At 30.8% G+C, this 23,698-nt stretch overlaps 2 protein-coding genes across 2 annotated transcripts in view; one reads left to right on the forward strand and one right to left on the reverse strand.

Moving 5' to 3' along the window:
* Nucleotides 1–328: 328 nt before the first annotated feature.
* Nucleotides 329–22,903, forward strand: LOC107440359 (dnaJ homolog subfamily C member 9). Its single transcript, XM_016053267.4, has 5 exons — nucleotides 329–619; nucleotides 696–848; nucleotides 7,536–7,664; nucleotides 20,765–20,976; nucleotides 22,660–22,903. Exons 1-5 carry the CDS (start codon nucleotides 529–531, stop codon nucleotides 22,831–22,833), a joined length of 759 nt encoding a protein of 252 aa, XP_015908753.1. The 5' UTR covers nucleotides 329–528; the 3' UTR covers nucleotides 22,834–22,903.
* Nucleotides 22,900–23,698, reverse strand: part of LOC107440358 (UBX domain-containing protein 4) — a 64,947-nt gene continuing 64,148 nt past the window's right edge. The window contains exon 14 of the mRNA XM_043053774.3: nucleotides 22,900–23,126. Coding sequence (XP_042909708.1) covers nucleotides 23,000–23,126 — 127 coding nt within the window. The 3' untranslated portion in view covers nucleotides 22,900–22,999. The remainder of the gene's footprint in view (nucleotides 23,127–23,698) is intronic.

Consider the following 23,698-nt stretch of genomic DNA (forward strand, 5'->3'; position numbering starts at 1 on the left):
CTCGGTCCAGACTGATCCAAGTGGTCACCCACCCGCACACTGACCGTAGCCAGGGATGCTTGACTTCGGTGATCTGCTGGGAACCGTGTCTTAACGATCACTGCGGGACTTTAATTTTCGAATAGATAAAAAGCTTGTAAGTTAGGAAACTATATATAACTGGAAACTACATTGATTATAATTCACTTCACATGACATTTAAAAAAAAAAAATTTGAAAAATATTAAGAAAATATTAAAATAAATGAAAAGATATAATGAAAAATATTAAGAAAGGGAAAATATGGTAATACTTTCCTATATAAAAGAAAAAAGGAGATAAAAGGGATAAGACATGGAACCCGTTTTCTCCCTAGATGGCGTATTCGAATATTTCGATCGCAAATATGTGAAGGTTGATTTAAAAAATCTGGCAACCAAAAACTAGCGCGGATTTTTGTTGTTATTTGTAAGAACAAAAAGTATTTACTCTTTCTCGAATAATGTTTTTATCGACTTTCTTAATAAATTAGATGGGAATTTTTTTACAATGGGTTTGATTCAAGAATGTGAACTGTATTTCTCAACAAAAAATTTATACGATGTCTTAGGAGTTCGAAAAGGCGCTTCTCTCTTGGATAGTGCGTTCATTTATTTTTGAAAATGTACACTTTGCAATGATTTGAGTTGCTATTAAGTGTGAAATTTTTTTTTCAGTTAAGAAGGCGTATAGAAAAGCTTCTTTACTGATCCATCCAGATAGGGTTGAAGACGAGGCTAAAGTTGAAGCAACTCGGAAATTTCAGGTCCTTGCTAAAGTTCATTTTATTTTGTCTGATATTGAGAAAAGAGCTGTTTATGATGAATCTGGTAAGTGAATATTTTTTCGTTGTTGAAATATTTTGACGTTTTATGCTTTATATTGATGTATTTAGCAGTGATTTTTACACACTTGAACTACAGTAAGCCCGGAAATCGTAGAAACGTAAAAAATTAATTATGACTTGACCCCTGAGACGCATAATTCTGTAAACATGATTTCCTGTTCATAGGAGATTTTTCCATCATCATTATTAGCTGTTAGAGTGGCTCCAAGTATAAAATTACATATTTGTTATCCTATGATGCAGGTGCTTGAACAGTCCTAATTAAAAGCCGAAATTGTTTAAATACAAATCACCTGTCTTCCTATTTCGAGATTCTGAAGGCTAGCCGAATGTACATTAGTATACAGTGAAACATGTCTAAATTGCCCACTTGTGGTGCATTGCTTTGTATTAGTGGTTAACTTATAAAGAAAGGGTTAGAGTCATTGTTATTTACAGTATACAGTGAAACCTGTTCAAACTGCCCACTTGTGGTGCATTGCTTTGTATTAGTGGTTAACTTATAAAGAAAGGGTTAGAATCATTGTTATTAACAGTATACAGTGAAACATGTCTAAATTGCCCATTTGTGGTGCATTGCTTTGTATTAGTGGTTAACTTATAAAGAAAGGGTTAGAATCATTGTTATTAACAGTATACAGTGAAACCTGTTCAAATTGCCTACTTGTGGTGCATTGCTTTGTATTAGTGGTTAACTTATAAAGAAAGGGTTAGAGTCATTGTTATTTACAGTATACAGTGAAACCTGTTCAAATTGCCTACTTGTGGTGCATTGCTTTGTATTAGTGGTTAACTTATAAAGAAAGGGTTAGAATCATTGTTATTAACAGTATACAGTGAAACCTGTTCAAATTGCCTACTTGTGGTGCATTGCTTTGTATTAGTGGTTAACTTATAAAGAAAGGGTTAGAATCATTGTTATTAACAGTATACAGTGAAACCTGTTCAAATTGCCTACTTGTGGTGCATTGCTTTGTATTAGTGGTTAACTTATAAAGAAAGGGTTAGAGTCATTGTTATTTACAGTATACAGTGAAACCTGTTCAAACTGCCCACTTGTGGTGCATTGCTTTGTATTAGTGGTTAACTTATAAAGAAAGGGTTAGAATCATTGTTATTAACAGTGTACAGTGAAACATGTCTAAATTGCCCATTTGTGGTGCATTGCTTTGTATTAGTGGTTAACTTATAAAGAAAGGGTTAGAATCATTGTTATTAACAGTATACAGTGAAACCTGTTCAAATTGCCTACTTGTGGTGCATTGCTTTGTATTAGTGGTTAACTTATAAAGAAAGGGTTAGAGTCATTGTTATTTACAGTATACAGTGAAACCTGTTCAAACTGCCCACTTGTGGTGCATTGCTTTGTATTAGTGGTTAACTTATAAAGAAAGAGTTAAAGTCATTGTTATTTACAGTATCCTGCTGCCTATTGCCTTCCATGAAAGTCAGGTGAACTTACTCTGCTGCATCCCTACTATTTGAAGACGCTAATACAGAATATAGGGAATTTGGAAGCTGGTGTTAAGAGTACTCACACTAAGTACTTGTAGAAGAAATGTATGGAATTATTGGAGCATTTGAAAGCAGTATGCTGGATGAAATTTATGTCAATCAACAAATAACATACACAGAAGGCAAATTAGTAGGTTTATCCATTAATAGTAAAAACGCTGAAGCTTCAACTCTACAGAGATTTTTAATAAGCTCTATATTTTCAAAAAATAAAGATATTGTAGGCTTATTTCCAATGGCCAGACAAGCAGCAGTTTACCCATTAAAAATATTAAAGGAGGCTGGATATAAGCTTTTAGCTGCTATTGGTGATAACAACTGAGTAAATCGGAAAACATTTGATAAGTTGTGTGGTGGCGCATTGCAACCATCAATACCTAATCCTGAAGATCCTAGATAGAAGCTATTATTATTTTTTGATAGAGTTCATATTTTTAAATGCATCCGGAACAACTTGTCAATACCAATCAAACTTTTATATGCCAGCTGACACTGAGTCAAGTGGAGAGAAAGAAAATGTCTATGCGAGTATTTTTCATTTAAAAAGTCTATACTACAATGATTCTGATAATTGTATTAAATTAGCTCCAGGGCTAACAAGAACTATTTCCTAATCATCTGCAGAGGCAGAATGTCAACCGTGTGTTAAAATTATTCTACGACAAACTAATTGCAGCTTTAGAGGTATCTAAACTTGGACAGATATTGAGGGCACTATTAATTTTATTTATACTATTTCTAAATGGTGGAAAATTGTTAACGTCGAGACATCAGAAAAGGGTAAATTTAAGCGAAATGCTTACTGTGATCCCTTATTCGGTGCCATAAGTGAGAAATGGGAATGTCTTAGAGCACCATGTTAAATCGACTTCTAGAAGCAGTAAACTTTCAAGGGAAACCTTTTTTGCACTGTTGCATACAAGATCACTTATTTCCATCTCAAGATCTTTGAAAGTATACAGCCCCACTATATTCTGTTTGGAAAATTTCAAGCGGATGAATTAGAAGCTAGATTCCGGCAGTACAGACTGATGAGTGGTGGAAACTATCAAAATTTTAGAGTCTGAAAGTTGAAACTTCTTAGTTTATTGACTTTAAAGTTTGCAAGGATGGGAACATTCAATATCAAGTCTAAAAGAAAATGAAGAGGATGAAATTCCTCTGACTAATTCCTCTGAATTCCTAAAAACGATTAAAGTGTTTTAAGGATTGCATCATAAGAATGGTAGAAAGAATGAAAAAGAAAAGAATGCAATCAAATGAAATTTTGGGAGATGCCGGCATTGCTCGTGAAACAGACATCCTGACTAAAAGAATCTGATGCCAAAAAATTAAAAGAAGAGAATTTCGGGACTTTCCTCCTTAATGGGTCCAGATGTTGCCTCTACCATTGTACCGGAATTTGATTTGGAAGAGATTTGATTTCGTCGCTGTTTTGTCTCATTTTCGTCTACCGTATGTTACCATCAACAATTAGCCTCTTGCGGATCTACACCAGGTGACTTGCTGTGTTGCCCTACTTGCTAGCTGCTTGTCGGTCTCATTGAGGGTTGATAGAGGTTCAGTGTGTGATCGACTTGTTTTCGGTGATTTCCTCAAATGTTCTTCTGTGTTTCCTTGAACGGGAGATGACCAAAAATGTGATCTCAAGTGGTGGCTATGATTTGGCTCGCGCGTGATTTATCAAATATTTGAAGTGATTTATTGGTGATTAAATGAAGATGTGATTGGTATTTACTGTTGAACATATAATTTTATGGCTATTGATATTTATATTTTGATAATATTTCCATTTATTGATATTATTATTCAATGGTTTACAATATTATTTGTTTAAATTAAATAATAATATTTAAATTTAGTGTTAGCATCATATATTTTTTTTTTCTTTTTTCACTTTTGATTCAGTATGATTATAATTTTAATTATTTAAGCAATCATTTTTTTTTATTGCATTATATATCACAGTGTATATTATATTGACTGTAGTAGTAAAATTTGAATTTTTATTTTATTATGGTTAAAAAAGCAAAATATGCTATTTATATATTTAATTTTTTCTTCTAAATGTTATATTTAATTATTGGAATGCCCTTACAGAGTGGTAAAAATTACAATTTTATTCTGAATGAAAACGCTAAAAGCAATACAGAAAATTCTGAAAATGAATTATATGATAATTATAATTTTATTATATCATTATTTATTCTAATAGTTATGAAGAATATTTAAATCATCTAAAATAAATTTTTGAAATATGTAGATTTGAAAATTTAAAATTAAAAGCTTCTAAATGCTCTTTTTTGCAAACTAAAATTCAATTTTTGGGTTATGAAATGTGTAATGGTATAGTACCTCCTGATAACAACAACATTGAAGCAATTAAAAACTTAAAACCTCCAACTGATGTTAAATCTCTTCAACGATTTTTAGGTTCAATAAATGTGTATAATAAATTTATAAATAATTATGCTAAAGTTAGAGCACCTTTAAATAATCTTTTAAAGAAAAATACACCCTGGTGTTGAACTCCCAAATGTCAAGAAGAAGCATTCGGAATTTTAAAGAAGGCTTTAGTTTGTAAACCAATTTTGAAAATATTTAATCCTAAATTACCATGTCATATTTTTGTTGATGAAAGTCAAAGTGGTGTTAGAGCAATTTTAAAACAGCCAGATGTTTCAGGTGTCTTACATCCAATAGCATTCCATTCTCGTTCTCTTAGAGACTATGAGAAATATTATGCTATCACAGAACTGGAATGTCTTGTTATTGTTGATGCATTAAACAAATTCTATCACTATTTATTTGGAAATAAATTTACCATACATACAGATCATGCGACTTTAGTTTGGTAAAAAAATTTAAAAAATCTGAAGAGTAGGTTGTTCCGCTGGTCTTTACTATTAAGTATGTATGATTATGATAAAAAATACACAAAAGGCACTCTAAACTTTGAAGCTGACATGTTATCCCGAGATATTCCTGACAATTTTGAGCACAATAGTAATGTTGATTTAAATAATGTAAGCCATTTTTCACATCTTTTGAAATTAGGCGAAATTCGCGAAGCTCAACAAAATGATAATTTAACTGGAAATTTTATTAAAATAGATGATGTTTTATGTTAACGTTGGGAAAATATTGCTTTAGACATTTCAAATTTTAACAAACATTGTCTTACTTGTCATATTAATAAAAAACCTGGACAGAAAAGATTTGGATTACTTCAGGAAATGCCCCCAGTTGACAAACCTTTTGAAATAATTGTAATTGATAGTGTAGGTGGTTTTAGTTATTACAATTCTACCAAAAAATATTTAACTTAAAGTAATTGATCATCACACTCGATATATGTGGTCTTTTGCATCTAAATCAATAACTACGGAAACTTATGTTAATTTTTTGCACCAAATTTTTCAAATTCAAGCACCTGATATAAATAAAATTTAAAGAAAAAAATAGATCGAATTAAGTGTCGAATTTCAGGTCCTGCTAGATTAGGTGTCTCATACTGTATTAATATTCTCTGATTGCTACTCTCGCAACGAGACTTTTTTCATCATCATTCTACATATTCACCTCGTAAGGAGGTTAATCATCATCTCAGTGAAAATTCTAATAATAAGCGTGGAACTTAAAAATAATGAATAATGCTGCGACAGAACTGATTTATTTCAGTAGTCAACACACACATTAGACAAGTGTTTAAGGTAGGAAGGTTTTACACCCTTCTATTAAATAATACAAAATAATTTCTTTACTTTACAGGCCTGCGTAAACTAAGGCAGATAAGCAACTAGTTAGAAATATTGATAACTGTGGCTAATCTTTAAAATATCCTAATATACTCAGGGTGGCCACCCACCTGGAAAACCTTGAAAACCTGAAATTATCAGGGAATTTTTTTTATACTGGAAAAAACCTGGTACAATCAGGGAAATTTGGATAAAAACTTGGAAAAATCAGGGAATTCTAAAGAATTCCCTGATAAAGAATTAATTTCACCAATTTAAATTATTTTATCCATTATACCCACTTTTTTTAGACAAAAATGTATCTCCAAGCAGTTGAAATATCATCAACTTAGCAAAACTTTGCTTGCATCAAAATTTGCTCCATTACAGCTCTGTTAAACTAGAATGCGACATAAAATTCTCCCACGGTTGCTAAACGAATGTGGAAATCTTTGACCGTTATGGACTGTGCAATTTAGGAAAGATTGTGGTGGAGGTGGAAGAAGGGATTCGGATATTAGCTTCTGTTTTTTAATTCTGTCCTTGGGCTGAATCCATTTATAGCTTAAGCTTGTTCCAATGCTTTCGTGGTAATTTTTTCCCATTTTGACAAAATGTTTTTGTATTTTCAACTTGTTAAGATTCTCCAAAAATTAGTTGGTTATAATTTAATAATAATAATAGATTTTATATTGCACTTTTTTTCTGAAAGCTTTTGTATTCCCATTAAAAGAAATCTGTGAATTATATTTTCTCAGCAAACCAACCAATCACACATTTTTTTTTTTACAATGTTTGTCGACAAAGTGTTACAATTGTTGCATTAATGCTAATTTTTTCTATTTAATTTTAACCTTTTATAACATATTTTAATTTTAAAAGAAGTTTTTTTTTTAAGAACTAACTATATACTAATATTTAATTTTACTCTTTTGTTGGTCAATATATGATTTTTGATTCAAAATTTTGTACCAAAACATTAAAAAATGAATAAAAAATCTTGCCAAATTGTCAAAATAAATAATTTTTTTCAAGATATGTTAAAAAAATAACATTTTGAATAAAATATTTTATAATATAGGCACTTTTCTTGTACCTACATCCTACACTTTATTAGAATAAAGAGGCTAAAACCTGGAAATTTTAAGATTTTTATCTGGAAAAATCAGGGAAATTTGAAATCTGATTTGAGTGGCCACCATGTAATACTTTTCCTTCCTAACAATATGATAAAAAACTTTTTTTTCGTGAGATTAATGAAGAAAATTATTCAACTCCCGAATTTTAACAATATGTTGTGATAATTTTTTTCAATTTAACAATTTCCAAATTTTCTTTATCTAAATATTATTAAACAACCCTCATGCTAATATCCTATGTAAGAACAATAATTTGAACGTAATTTTTTCATCTTTTAGGTGAGATTGATGAAGAAAATAATATTTCGGAAAATGATTCAACTCCCGAGTTTTGGGAAAACTACTGGCGCAATTTATTTCCAAAAATCACGAAAGAAGACATTGACACTTTTTTCTCCAAATATAAAGGTAATGGTTATAGCAAAAAACCTATATATGTTACAGTTATAATATGAAGAAAAAAAAGTTTCTTTTCGAATTTTTTTAAATTTTTTTTTTTAGATTTTTCTATTTCATAAAATATTTTACCTCTAAGACAAAAATCTTCATAATATTTTCCATTTTAAAAATGGATTTTGGAAAGTACTACTTATTTTGAATAATCTTTTATTCTTAATTTAATCTTTAAATCTTTGAAAAATATTTTTTTTTTTTCTCTTTTTAAAGCATCGAAAAAGAACAGGACCTTATTATGCCAGGGCTCACATGATATATATCACTTAAGTTATATCATGATTAAAATCCTGATTTAAATAATTTTTTCTTAAAAAGAAACTTTGATTTAAATCAACTGTGATTTTTTAAGGAAATCATTGATTTAAACCAATGAATTATTTTTTAAGAAATTATGAATATATTCTTTAGAGTGTTATTTTTATTTAAGTCTTATTTCATTGATAGTGGAGGTATATTTAAAGAAATAATAAATTAAAAGGTTAATCATTAGATATTATTAAAAAAAAATAATGATTACTAATAAAATACATTAATAAATAAATTAAGTTATAGACTAAAAGTGGATAACATTAAATTGTTAAGTTATAGTTTTTCATTAGTTGTATGTGAATATTTTGTTGGTAATATATTTCAATTATGCCCATTTTGTTTGATTACTTCAGATGCTTTTAAAACATATTTATAGCTGCCAACACTACTGGATTTTGCCAGCTTCTCATGGTCTACTGGTTTAATTAAAATTCTCCTGGTTTTTCTACATTTTAGAAAATTCCCTAAAAATTCCTATTTAAATCGAACTTTTGTACAGTTTTTTGCTTGCTTGAATAGTATTGCTGTAATAAGTATTGCTAATATATAATGAAGCAAACCTCGAGAAATCAGTTCAAAACTTCTTTTTTTCTAAAATGTTCAGTTTATTTTTATTCAGAACTTTTCGAATTAATTAAAAAAATCTTTACTATCTTTGATGAATTAAATGCTTATTAATATTTGAAATTATGAGGAAACATAATACTTAACATTTCAAGTATGTTTAATGTCAATTATAACTGTAAAATATTGTAGATTTTTTTTTAATGACTATAAAAAATCCCTAAAATTTCCTATGTGTTAAATATTTAGTACTTAATGCAAAAATTATCATGAAATTTATATTATTTTGAAAATCTACTGGATATTTTCCTATCCATGTCGACAGCTATGCATATTAAATACAGTGTTTATTACCAGTATTGAAGAAAGACTTGCTTTGCCCAGAGAAACTTACAGTAATTTTTTTTCTTTCTTTCTTGTCATCGGATCCCAATTTATGCACAATTTTAAATACATTTAATGTTAAGGGACTCATTCTATTTTTTAAATTTATAATTATGTAAAAAAATTTAATTCAAAATTATAATTAATTTAACTAATATCAAAAAATATTATTGAGTGTATTTCTTAGATTTAAATAAAAGTTATTATATGAAAAGTACATTCAACTAAACATTTACAAGATTAATGTACGGAATTTATAATGAATGAAAGAATTAAGAAAACCACGAAAACTTAAATAAATTCATATTACAAATGTAAATTAGTTACAATTGTTTAAAACTTGTAACTTGGTTCAGTATTTCTTTAATAAAATGATTAAATAAATTTAAATGATTTTAAAATGTAAATACAATAAGAATTGAAACACTAAATTTTACCATCCCTATGCCTATATTATATAACAAATCTGAGATAATTGAATTTTTGTTTCAATTGTTTTTAAATGAAATCATTAAGTTAATTTAAAGTTTTTTAGAATAACAAATATGAATAACATAAGATTTTTCGCTGCATTCAAAATGGTGGAAGTCCCTCACTTCATACTTTTTTAAAATTTTGCTTCTAAATATTGTTGAGTTTTTCAATAATTAAAATGTCTTATGCTGCGATTCTTATTTACGAGATTTAAAAATCCATTAGCGCTATTTGTATTTACGTGTTAACGTTAAGTGTTTTAAAATCCTATGTAGCAATTCGTATTCTAGTGAGTTTAAAATCTAATGTCGTGATTTATTTATGCTGTTGTAATATCAAACATCAATTTTCTTATTTATACTCAATTTAAAAATTAGACATTGGGATTCATATTCACGCAAATAAAAAATTATACATAGTTATTTGTATTAACACAATTTAAAAATTACGCATCATGATTTATATTTAAGAATTTTCGAAATTCAGTAGCGAGTTTCATATTCACATGATTCAAAAGCCACATATCGAATTCATATTCTCTCATAAAATTAAATATTGCGATACTTATTCACACTATTTTAAAATCATGCATATGATTCATATTTATGTGATTCATATTCTTACAATTTTAAAATTAATCATCGGGTTTTATAATCACATGGTTTAAACGTGGCTCTTTTTTTGTAAATATTTGGATATCATAGCTTTTATATATATATGTTGTCATTCCCAGGGAAGGATTGATATGAAGTCTGCTTAATATGATGGCATTCTTTTTAAATTTGTCTGCTTTTTGTTAATAAATCTTTACTTTCTGTCTGAATCTCGATCTCCACGGGCTACAGTTGGCAGCTCAGCTGTAGTTTTGAAAATTATGATTCAGTAAAAAGTTTCACTAAGTTTCGCGTGATTTACATCGTTAAGACTCCAAAATGAATAGGGATCTGCCGAGTATTCCACTGCTCAACGGTGACAACTTCTATCAGTGGCGTAATAAAGTCAAGGCTTTTCTGACACTTACGAAAATTGCAAATATGCTTACTGAAGAGGCCTCCCATTGATCCAAAGTTGTGAGAACAATGGACACTAAACAATGATGATGCTGTAGCGAGCATTCAACTTTGGCTTTCTGACGACCAAAGTCTTCAGTTCGCAAACTAATTCAAAAATTCTATGGGAAACATATTTACTGGTAAACGATGCAAGAAGATCATGTGGACTTCAAACTGGAAATTTCAGAAAGAGAACTTGTTTTTTATGCAGGTTTACGAGGAAAGTTTTCAAAAATAAGAGAAATCCTGAAAACCCAACGTCAAATGGATGAAATTTTAGAAATACTGTGAGAAGAAGAAAACAGCATATCAAAATTAAAAACATGATTTTCCTAGACGAACAGAAACATTAGGAGTAAAACAAAAATATGAAAATAGAATCGAGAGGAAATGTTCCATCTGTCATAAAACGGATCACCTAGCTGAAGGCTGCTATTTCCGAAACAAGAATGAGGGGAATCAAAATCCACCATCTCGAGAAAAATCCAGGTTATAGTTCGAAAATGTTCTTTTGAACATTTTCGAACTATTAATTGGTTATTAACAAAACCAAAAACTATAACGCTCATTGTGCATTTTAAAATCAAGATAAATATTCTAGAGAAAATTTTGCTCTTACTGCCGAACAAGAACAACATAAATTCTAATACTACAGGTAAAAACAAAACTGTTTTCATGCTGGATTCTGGTGCTACTTTACACATGGTAAATAATTTAAACTTTCTCTTTGGAAAAAATAGGTTTAATTTGAAATTTACATTAAAAGAATTAATATTTTTTATGTATTATTATTTTTGTGTATTTATGTATTAAAAAGTAAAATCATTCCCAGGGAAGGATTATGAAGACTTTTTTTTTAATACCGCCAGATGGCGTTCTTTTTAAATTTGTATGTATTTGTCTGCTTTTTTATAATAACCTTTACTTTCTGTCTGAATCTCGATCTCCGCGGACTACAATAAGCCATTTAAAATTAAATTCCAAAACAATTCACAGAATTTAAAGGATACGTAACTAAGTAATCGGAATTTAATTTTGTGTGACTGCCGACCTGGTGGCGGAGCATTTAGCGTGCCTGACTGCAGAGTCGTTGGTTCGAATCCTGCTCAGGGCATGGGTGTTTCTTTCTCCTTGTGTTCTATGTCCTTTCTCCTTTGTGTGTGAATGTGACCCGCCCTATAAACGGGTTTGTGGTTGTGTGACGTGGCCGGCGCTGCTCTGCCGCTGTGGCTTCGCCACAGATGCCCACTGGGTAACGAGAAGAGAGTAGCAGTTCTGGCATTCCTGTGGCCAATGGGACAACCCCCAAGTGCCCGCCATTAAAAAAAAAAAAAAATCGTGATTTAAGTCCGACACCAACAGTTTAATCTATTCAATGTGAACTTATTAGTATCAGATTTTATAAAATAAACGATTTTTTGATACAATATAGTGAACGAAGTATTTTAAACATAAATTTAATAATTTTAATTTGTAGTTCATAAATGAAATTGTTCAAAGAAATTTCAGTTCATGTTTTACATTTGAGACAATGGAATTGCCTTATATATATTAACACCAAAAATTGTAGATCATCTTACTGACATGCATTTTTACTAAGTTACTCAATCAGGCAGATGTACTATTCAAACAATAAAATCACCTAAAAATTTCAACCTTCGTACGTAGGCAACGTACGAAATATGAACAAAATTAATTCTTATAAGGTACAATAGACATTTACAAAAATTTTATGCAATTAGTAGACAGTCCTTTAAGAACAGATTCTTACAATTAAAAATCTCAATTCATTTATTAATTTAAAAGAATAAAAGCAAGATGGAAATTTTTAAGAAATGAAGCTTTGTGATTCCTTACTGCTCTGAGGAACCACATGAAAATACATAATTAGTGAATAATCCCAAAGTGTTCAGGGATTGTGGTTCTCATCTATAAATAGAATAGCGTGAGAACTCCATTGACGATGGAGCTTCCCCTGCAATGAAATTATATTTTCTTTCACTTTTAGGGAAAAAATTGGCAAAGCTTAGTTGATCCTCGTGATCAAACATTTGAGAGATTTTTTGGTTCGATTCAAAGGGTAGAAAATGAAGTCTAAAAGTGAGAAACTCTTGCAAAATATATCAGATTTGCACATGAGAATGCAAGACCACCAAATCTAGCTCATACACACAAGCAGACCCGCTAGTATGTCGTCAAACATGGAAAGTGATTTGCGCTCGGTACGTTGAAGTGGATTGTGGTTGCATGAATTTTGAAAATGTTGAATAGAATATTTTGAAAACCATGTTTTTTGCATAATTTGTGGCGAAAATCAACATGGTAAAGAAAAAAAAATCTCATTTTTGAAAAGGGAAAATTAAAGCACATTTTAAAAACATTAATTGAAAATTTCTCGGAAAATTAAAAGTTATTTAAAAAAGTTTATATATTAAATTTTGATAAGTGTAAATTTAGCTCATTATTACTTAATAAAATTCTAAAAATTTCATACTTTGTAAGCTTGTCTTGAATCTAGTTCAACTTTTTTGCACAAAATGAAATATTTCTATGCAGACCGAACTGACAAAAAATTAGGTACAATATTCTTTTTTTCGCAGGATTAGGAACTTAAGTGACAAGAGGATTCTCCTAATAGGAAAATTCCTTATTCTTAGAAATTGCAGCATTATTGCTCTTCTGAGAGATAAGCATCTTCTCGTTTCTTTCAAGGAAAGAACTTACAAACTGCTTAACAAGAACAAATCTGCTTAACAAAGCTGTTATCATGTGTGACAGAGAATTTAGGAGGACAAAAGACTGGGTACCGGTAAGGTCGGAATAAATGTCGTTAACAAGATTTTGCGAAAGTAACGAAACCTTCCATTATAAATTGGCGGAATTCTGGAAAATTTTGCCAAAATATAAATTACTGCTTCACGGAAGAATCACATGCCTGTGTGGTGACAATTTGGGTAAAGTATAGTGGGACGATTGTTACAATTTAGTACTAATGCATTTTTACAACTAAGGCCTATCCCAAATCATCACCAACACATACAAATAAAGTATAAGAAAAATATCTGTCCAGAAATAATGATCACAAGGGATAGAATTAACTTAAGCAATTTTAATGATGATCAACTCAATTATCAAGATTTACTTATGAGAATAAATTTGACCATGTGGCATAATAAAAATAAGATCATTACAAATTATACTATATTACTATATACTATATTAAATTATACTATACAAATTATATTATATCAACATGTGACAAACAGATTTGAAGAATCTTTAAGAAAAGGGAATCACTGCTGGAGTTAATAAAATCTAAAGTCACTTATCTTGCACATGTGCTTAAAAATGTTGAGGAGCTGATGAACTATTTGTAAGTGGCAGGATATTATTCGCTGGATTTATCTTAATTGTTCAGTCCTGTTGCAGCCATTCTTTCAGGGTAGATGTATCTTTATTCTTCATAATTTTCTACCAAAAATCCTTTTCTCCTCTCCTTCAAGCCGCTAGTCCAGTCCTCTCCTCTCTCTTCCTCACCTCCCTCCTGCCCCCTCTTCACAGGTTTTCAACCCTTACACAAAAATTGGCAGACCAAAACTGCTTAGTTTATTTACAGAGAGGCTATCTAAAACAGTCAGACAGTTTGGGCAGAAATAGGCTCACTGATAGTCATAAAAAGGAAAGAGAGTTGTAGCAACACTACATATATCATCCCTTCTGGAGAAAAAAAAAATTAATTTATTAATTTTTTTTTTTTTTTTTTTTTGAAAAAAGTTAGTGCTTATGTTCAATTGTAGGTCACTTTGAGATCGGTCACTAGTGTCACAAAATCACATCAGCTTGTAGAGGATAACATTACAAAAGCATAAATGTTTCATCGTCTAAATCGGTCACTGTTTGTCACTAATGTCACACAAAATTACATCACTGTTTGTCATACAAAATCACATCAGCTTGTAGAAGATAACATTACAAAAGCATAAATGTTTCATTGTCTTGATTAGTTAGAGAACATAATAAATATGTACATACATAAACACAAAATTAACAAGAAAAATAAGAGCAAATAATAAATCTATATCCATAATCTATATCTATAACCAAATTATTTCACAAATCCATGTGCGTCCCTAGGACGTAGATTATACCTTTGATTTGGTGTTGATTCTCTTGAAATATCAGAAGAATCGGAAGAAGAGCTATTGAGGAAAGAAACAGGAGAGACAGAAGTGTCTCGAAAAAAATCAAAAGAGTTGTCCCTTTCCACAGTAACCTCACCTGACAATGGCGCATTATTTTCGAAACATAATAAGTCATTAACTTTAAAGGGCTTTAATAAAGCAGGAAATAACTCTCTATCATCATTAGATAGCTCATCCTCACATTTTCTTTTAATAGTTTCATGGGCCTTAGATTCTTCTGGTGTGATAGCGGCAAATGAAGGAAAAATCTCTCGCATTGGAACCTTTATTAATCTATTAATATGAGCCATGTTCATTTTTGAGGGGTTCGCTATTAAAGTTATCTCAAAAATAACAGGAGAATATTTTTTTGTCACCCTATAGGGCCCATGGTTCATTTTAGAAAGCTTTTTTGATGTATGTACTTTAATTTTTGGTATATGAAGATAGACTATATCACCTATTTGTATGTCTTTAATTTGTCTAGATATGCCAGTTGAAGACACTTGATTATCAGCAGCCTTTTCTAAGTTTTCTTTTACCAAAATGAAAGTTTGTTGTAATCTGGGAATTAGTTCTTCGATATAGGTGGGATTATCATTATAGGTTTTAAATCTTGTTGAAAAAATTAAGTCATATGGCATAACTAAGTCACGACCATATACAATAAAGGCTGGAGTTTGTTTTATAGTGCGATGGAAAGCCGTGCGAAAGGCCATTAGAGCCAAAGGAACACGTTCACACCAATCCGTTTGGTTTATGCTAACCAGATGGCTCAGTGAATCAATGAGTGTTTTGTTCAACCGTTCAACTACACCATTTCCTTGTGGATTATAGCTGACTGTGTGCTGTTTATGAATACCAAGTGCATCATACACTTGCTGCATTGCCTCAGAAATGAAATTTGTTCCTCTATCAGAATAAAAAACTTCCATGAGTCCATGGCGGGAGATAAAATCAATTAGCACTTTAGCAACAGTAGAACTTTGTATATCAGGAACAGGATATGCCTCGGGATATCGAGAGAAATAGTCTGTAATAACAATTAACCACTTATTTCCATTCCTCGAAGTCACTAAAGGACCAACCGCATCTATGCTACACTTCTGGAAAGGCCTACTAGCAGTAGGAATCTTTTGTAAAGGTGCCTTGTTTGATGGTCTAAAGCCTTTACGCGCAATGCATGAAGTACAGGAAGCAACATAATTTTTTACATTTTTATACATATTATACCAAAAAAAATTTTCTTTGACTCTATGAAGAGTCCTAGATAAACCTGGGTGAGCCACTGTGTTGTTATCATGACATTGTTCTAATACAAGTTGAATCAGAGTTTTTGGAACAACGAGTCTCTGATTCAAATTATTTGTACCAGAGCAGAGTAATAAACCATTCTCAAGAAAAAATTTCGGAGAAGACGGAGAAAACTGGGCATTGTTTTTAAGTTTCCTAACAATTCTCTTGCATTGAGGGTCATACTCTTGCTCAACTCTCAAATTGTCTCTTGAGAAGTTGAGTAATTGAAAGGCATTTATATTATTGCTTTGTTCATGTATATAATTTATTGTTTCACTTGTTTTTAACCTTGATAAATAATCGGCCATAAGGTTCAATTTTCCTGGCTTATGAATAATCCTATAAGAGTAAGATTGCAAAGTCATGACCCATCGTGCAATTCTTGAGTTATGATCCTTTAAATTTAACACGTATGATAAACTCTTTTGATCACAATAAATTGTGAACTCTTTCCCAATTAAATATTGCCTAAAGTGTTGAACACCAAAAACTATAGCTAGAGCTTCCTTTTCAAATACTGAGTAGTTTAATTCGTTGGCTTTTAACTTTCTAGATGCAAAACTAACGGGGTGCTGAAATCCAGTTTCATCTTCTTGAACAAGTACAGCCCCCAAGGAATGTTTACTTGCATCAGTGCATAGAGCAAATGGTTTGTTAAAATCTGGTAAAATCAGGCAAGGTTGTGAAGTTAAACAATTATGCAGCCTTTCAAAAGCATTTTGTTCGAGCTCAGTCCAAACAAATGGGACTTTTTCCTTGGTAGCATTAGTAAGGGGTAGAGCTAGTTTAGAATAATTCGGTATGAACCTCCGATAGAACCCAGTTAAACCAATAAAACCTCGCACCTCTTGCTTATTACGGGGGGGAAGGGCCCTTTTAATGGTATCAATATTTTTAGGATCAGGCATCACTTTACCCTCTATAACTCTATGTCCAAGATACGTTACCTCATCCTTAAGTAAAGAACACTTCTTGGGCTTAAGCTTTAGGTTTGCCTCTCTAAGACGCTTAAACACAATACCAAGTTTTTCAATGTGTTCTTCAAAGGTACGACTTGCAATTATTACATCATCAATATAGCAACCAATAGATAAATCAGTCAAGCCAGCTAGTACAAATGACATTAACCGCTGAAAACTAGAGCTTGCATTCTTTAGGCCGAATGGCATACGTACATATTCAAAATTTCCATATTCGGTTGCAATACCCGTTAAATGTGCATGAGCAGGATACATTTTCATTTGATGAAAACCCGAAGTTAAATCCAAAGAGGAAAAGAATTTTGATCCAGATAGCAGGTCTATCATTTCCATTAAATTTGGAATTGGAAAATTATCAGGTAAAGTTTTTGCATTTAGTTTTCTCAAATCAGCAACTAATCGATATGAACCATCTGCCTTTTTCACAAGGAGTACAGGAGCGGCATAACTGGATGTTGAAGGCTGAATAATTCCAGCATCCAACAATTTGTTAAGCTGATTCCTCATTTCAGCCTTCAAGTGATAGGGGACACGATAAGGTTTTTGCCGAACGGGGATATCATCAGTTAATATAATGTGGTGTTCAACCAAAGAGCAAGACCCTAACTCACTTATCTCATTAGCAAAGACAGTTTTATATTCCAGTAAAAGATCAGATACTCTTTTTTGTTGATTTTCATCTAAATGTACTAAATTAAAATTTTTAAGAAAATCCTCATTATTGTCAGTAATGGTATTTATTGCTGAATTCTGTGAGCGCTCTACTTCATCAACCGTCACACCCTTGATCCTGCAAGTTTTCGAACTTTTATTTAAAGTAATAATATCCTCCGTAGGGTTAAAAATTTGAATCAGACATGCTGAATCATCCAACACTTCAGTCACAGCATGGGCAACAAAATAATCATTTTGCATATTATTTTCATTTGGTTGCACATATACGATATCTCCCTTAGCAAGTTTACTTGAATTAGAAATTTTTATGTGTACATTACTCACTGAGTGCGGAGGCAACTTTAGTTTTCTATTTAGGATACCGAAATTTTGTGTTTTACATATATTTGAATTATTTATACTGTTTAAACTATTACTAGCCTTAACTGATACCCTTTTATCCCTCTCTATAACCTCACTATTAACACTATCCAACCATTTTATTTTAATCGAATGATTATATATTACACATTTTGAACAATCAATAATGAAATTAAATTCTTTTAAAAACTTTAATCCCAATATCAAATCAAATGTTGACGATAGTGGTTGGTTAGAAACAATAAGTTCTGTTAGGAATGTCTCCTCACTAATAGATATTTCAGTATCAATAACTGAACTAGTACTTATACCTACACCTGTTACAGCAGTCAAGCTAGAATTGTAATCTTTTACCTTAAATTCCTTCAATTGCTGAAATATATTAGGGGAAATAACATTTACAGTTGCACCTGAATCAACAAGGGCTCTGCAGGTTATATTATTAACATTAATTTGTATTATAGGTAGAAAGTTTTGATTTAGATTACAGATGAGGTTATCGTCTGGATCAGGTTGGGGATTTACTGAAAAAATTGATCCATTACCTTTTCTCCCCTCTAGTAGTTTGGGTGAAATTCTTTGGGTCGAGTGCCACCCTGATTATTTGCTTCGGTTCTATGTGTGGTGGTGTACAAAGGAGATGGTTGAGTTTGGTAATAACTTTGTTGGTCATTTGCAAAATCCTTATTATATTGTACCTGAGTGGTTTGAAATGGTACCTCAAATTGCTGTTGGTGATTGAATGAACTCCGTGAGTTCTGCCGGGGTACTACAAATGGATGCTGCTGATTAATAGCAAATTGAGTGGGTTGCTGATATCTATTATGATTAGGGCGATTTTTAAAATTAGCTCTTTTCTTCTTTCTGCACTCATTTTCTTTATGTCCAACAATTTGACAGTAATTACAAGTTATTTTCTGAACTTTATTAATATTGGCAGCAGCTAACTCATTGATTTGAATTTGCATCTCATTTATCTGCTTAGTTAGGAGTGTTAAAACATTAACATAGTCATTTGGCATATCATTAGTTTTATGTACTGGAGGGGTGTTAAGAGCATTTACGTTTGAACTTAAAGTTTGTAATGAGTTTTCTACCCTATTTGAAATTTCAATAGCTTCATCAAACGATAGGGGATTTAAAAGAATAACTTGGGCTTTTAAAGCTGGTTTTAAGCCGTTAATATATTGCGACATTTTTACTTTCTCCTTAAAATCTATAGGCAAATTTGCCAATTTTGCTAATCCCTCAATCCGCATGGCAAAATCCCTAGCTGTTTCACTTGTGTTCTGCTCAGCTGTAGAAAATGCAGCAAAGTTTTGAGCGAAAGATGTAGTAGGCGTAAAATAGCCTTTAATTCCCTTTTTCAGAGATTCGTAATCCGTAACTTTCCCTTCTAATGAATTGTTATAAAGCTTCCTAACAGCTCCTTCCATTTTTAATTTTGTTATAACCAATAGTTGTTCCTTTGTCCATTCAGCTAATTTTGCTGTGGTTTCCAAGGATTCAAAAAAATCATTATAATTTTGATCATTTAAGGTGGGGATCAAAGACAACAAAAATGGGGATTTCAAACCTTCAGCCATATTTTTTTTTTTTTTTGCTTAAAAATAGATAATAGAACCAACTAATGACACTGTTAAATTATATATGTGTTAAGTATATGTGTGCACTGAATTAGGTTTAACAAATATTTACCACATGGTCCAAAAAATTTATAATAAACTTATTCCCTCAATAGCCAAATGAATGTGAAAATAATATTTAAATATATTAATCTACAAACTTGGAAATTATATTTAACACAAATAATTGCCAGACCTATTATCCTGGTCACGGCACCAAAATACATGTGGTGACAATTTGGGTAAAGTATAGTGGGACGATTGTTACAATTTAGTACTAATGCATTTTTACAACTAAGGCCTATCCCAAATCATCACCAACACATACAAATAAAGTATAAGAAAAATATCTGTCCAGAAATAATGATCACAAGGGATAGAATTAACTTAAGCAATTTTAATGATGATCAACTCAATTATCAAGATTTACTTATGAGAATAAATTTGACCATGTGGCATAATAAAAATAAGATCATTACAAATTATACTATATTACTATATACTATATTAAATTATACTATACAAATTATATTATATCAACATGTGACAAACAGATTTGAAGAATCTTTAAGAAAAGGGAATCACTGCTGGAGTTAATAAAATCTAAAGTCACTTATCTTGCACATGTGCTTAAAAATGTTGAGGAGCTGATGAACTATTTGTAAGTGGCAGGATATTATTCGCTGGATTTATCTTAATTGTTCAGTCCTGTTGCAGCCATTCTTTCAGGGTAGATGTATCTTTATTCTTCATAATTTTCTACCAAAAATCCTTTTCTCCTCTCCTTCAAGCCGCTAGTCCAGTCCTCTCCTCTCTCTTCCTCACCTCCCTCCTGCCCCCTCTTCACAGGTTTTCAACCCTTACACAAAAATTGGCAGACCAAAACTGCTTAGTTTATTTACAGAGAGGCTATCTAAAACAGTCAGACAGTTTGGGCAGAAATAGGCTCACTGATAGTCATAAAAAGGAAAGAGAGTTGTAGCAACACTACACCTGAATACTCCATTTAATTACATCAAATTATTTTAACCTTATCCTTACATGATCTGAGTAAAGCATTATTTTATTCTTCTTGAGCTCTCAGGCTATTATTATAAAAAATGATATAACATTGTTTTCCAATTGGTTGAATAATTTTCATTTCTTTTGTAGGATCTGATGAAGAAATTCAAGACCTTAAAGAATGCTATGTGAAGTATGAAGGTGATATGAATCTTATAGCTGAAGTTTTCTTGGGTTATGACGTAGAAGAGGAAGACAGATTAATAACCATTTTGACGGAACTAATTAATAAGGATGAAATTCCATCATTCCCCAAATTTGTGAAAGAATCTAAAACTAAAAAAATGGCACGAATTAAGCGTGTAAGTATATTAACTAATTAAAATTCACTAATTAAAATTATGGAAACAGAAACCCTGCTACTGGTTTTGCAGAATTTTTCAGACTTTTTTTTATAAGCGATTAAAATTTTCCGAAAGTAAAAATGGAAAGAAAAAAAAAAAACAAATCTAACACACACAAAATATGTAGGTGCCTACTTGATTTTATAATGTTTCTAAAAGCCCTAATTTTCCCCATAAAAATTATTTCAAATTTTTTTATCTGAGTTCAAAAATTTTTTAACCAAGCTATTAAGATTTTCAATAACGGCATAGCTGCCAACCTTAGGAATAAAAAATTAGGAACACTATGTGCGACAAAATTATACGCACCAAATACGAGAGTAAGGCAAAAATTTAACTATTAAATAATAACATTAATAGACATAGTATATTTAAATTCCTTATGTAAATTAGTAAAAAAAATATATATATAAACACTATCTTTTGTGGGAAATTTATAATATCAATATTTTATAATTAGGAATACTGGTATAATAGTTAAAAAAAAAGCAACCATTATCTATTAATATATAATTATTCTTCTCCAAATTATGAAACACAGGTAAATATTAAACTACATCATAAAAAAATATTTCTGATGCAAATGTTTAATACTACAAAACATTTTTAAAAAAATTATAATAGTTTAAGTTTCAATTTAATGAAATGATCAGCAACAGCTATTGGAATAGTATTTTACAATAAAACGCTGTTAAAAATTACTTCTGCACAATAATCTAAGGAAGCGCGACTGCGGCGATCGGAACAAGGGATTGATTTAAAAGCAAAAATACTGCAATTTTACTAAAATTCGGATTTTTTATAAAAATATCAGATTTGATTTCAAAATTTGAAACAAATCCAAAAAATTCTGAACAGCTATGTAACGGCATTTTTGTAAAATCGCATTATTTTTATTTTATATGCATGGGTGCCACTATTCAGTCCTGGGGATGAAAATCAGTCTTGAGACTAAATTAATCTCTTTTTCCATTTGTTTTGCTTTTCTTCCTTAAAAATGTTCATTTTAAATAAATATTTTCTAGTTAACTTCATTTAAATATTTAATGAAAACATTGTTATGTGATCTAGTAATGATGTCACACCACAATGAGATTGATTGATCTTCAGTGCCCACTTGGTTAAACCAAATTTGTACTATTGTTCTACCCAAATTTGTTTTGAGTTTTCATTTTCCTCTAACATTTTGAAATGCTGAACGAAGTTAAGATTATCTTTTTATTGAATTAAATTTATAGAGATCAAATAAGAAATAAATAATCATGAAGCCAAAAAGAAAAAAGCAGACATATGGATAACTTCAGGAAAAAATGAGTGGTTTATTATCCAGTGATTGGTACAAAAATATCTACAAGGTTAACTAGTATTTTTTAAAATCTTGTTTGCTGTGAAAAATTCACGAAATGAAAAAAGAATAATTAAATCATTGATTTAATGTATGTGCCATTATTATCGAAAGTTGCATTTTTTAGTCGGTGAGTTATAAATTTCTGAAAATTCTGGTGAACAACGCTAGATCGTGTTAATTGGTCAAAAAAATAGCCCAGTCTTGAAATTCTTTTTAGAGTGGCACCCATGTGTAGGGAATTTATTTTTGTTATTATTTTCATATGTCTAAATAACTCTTGTTAACTACTGTAGTTCAAATCTGAAGCTAAAGAAGCAGCTGAAGTTAAAGAAGAGATGGACTGTGGCCTCATGAAAGCTATGTCCAGGCGTACCCAAGAAAGAGAAGGCCAGTTCAATAGTATGATACAAAGTTTAGAAGCCAAGTATGGTAAGCAAGAAGTCAAAGGTAAAAGAAAGAAGCGCTAATCTAACTATGTTGAGTTCAATTATTTGATGTGTTTCACAGTATTTACTAATAAATTGTTGACAAAATAAACAGCTTGATTATTTTATTTTACAATCTTAACAAATATACACTCAATAGACTGATAAAAGGGGAAAAATTCTATTCTAACACAAATTAGATAGTCCATCACATTTGTTGAGTAGAGTTACCATTCCAAGTATTGTTCTCATCATCATCGCTTTGATTGTTGATGCGGAATACATTGCCTTCTCGTTTGGCAAATGGTGACTCTCTCCTTCGAATATTGGGTTGCCTAAAGACAAGAACATAATAAAGATTCTCTTATCACATTTTCAAAATTTACAAGGTTGCACTATAACATCAAAAATAAATTTATATTGCAAAGCAAGGAAAATGGGGGAGAAATCAGTTATTGTTTCATAGCTGCCAACTCTACTGATTTTTGTAAATTTTACAAAATTTCCTAAAAATAAAAGTCCCTGTTGAGATAGAATTTTTGTACAGATTATTGCTTGCTTGCTAGAATATTTAAATAATGAAGTGAATCTCATTTATAGAGCTCTCTTTGAGGAATTAGATGCCAATAATATTCAAAACTATGAGTTAACATAACGTTTCAAGCATGTTTAATGTCAATCATAACTGGAAAATATTGCAGTTTTTCTGACTATAAAACTATCTATGTGTAAAATATTTAGTACATTATGCAACCATGAAAGTTATATTTAGTAAAATCTACTGGATTTTTTTTCTTCCTATCCATATTGGCAGCTATGTTTTCTTTAAAAGGTCTTAACCAAATTTTACAAACTCATTTTAGGAAGGACAGTGTTTTCAGAAACAGCATTGAAGTATATTGAGAGA

This window comes from Parasteatoda tepidariorum, chromosome 2 (genome assembly GCF_982258835.1).
Source record: "Parasteatoda tepidariorum strain Cologne lab strain chromosome 2, Ptep-v5.0, whole genome shotgun sequence".
In the NCBI taxonomy this organism is placed as follows: Eukaryota; Metazoa; Arthropoda; class Arachnida; order Araneae; family Theridiidae; genus Parasteatoda; species Parasteatoda tepidariorum.

Coding starts and splice junctions, on each gene's coding strand:
- LOC107440359 (XM_016053267.4), top strand. CDS start 529: ATGGGTTTGATTCAAGAATGTGAACTGTATTTCTCAACAAAAAATTTA. Junction 7,665..20,764: donor TTTTTTCTCCAAATATAAAG/GTAATGGTTATA, acceptor TTTCTTTTGTAG/GATCTGATGAAGAAATTCAA. Junction 20,977..22,659: donor AAATGGCACGAATTAAGCGT/GTAAGTATATTA, acceptor TAACTACTGTAG/TTCAAATCTGAAGCTAAAGA.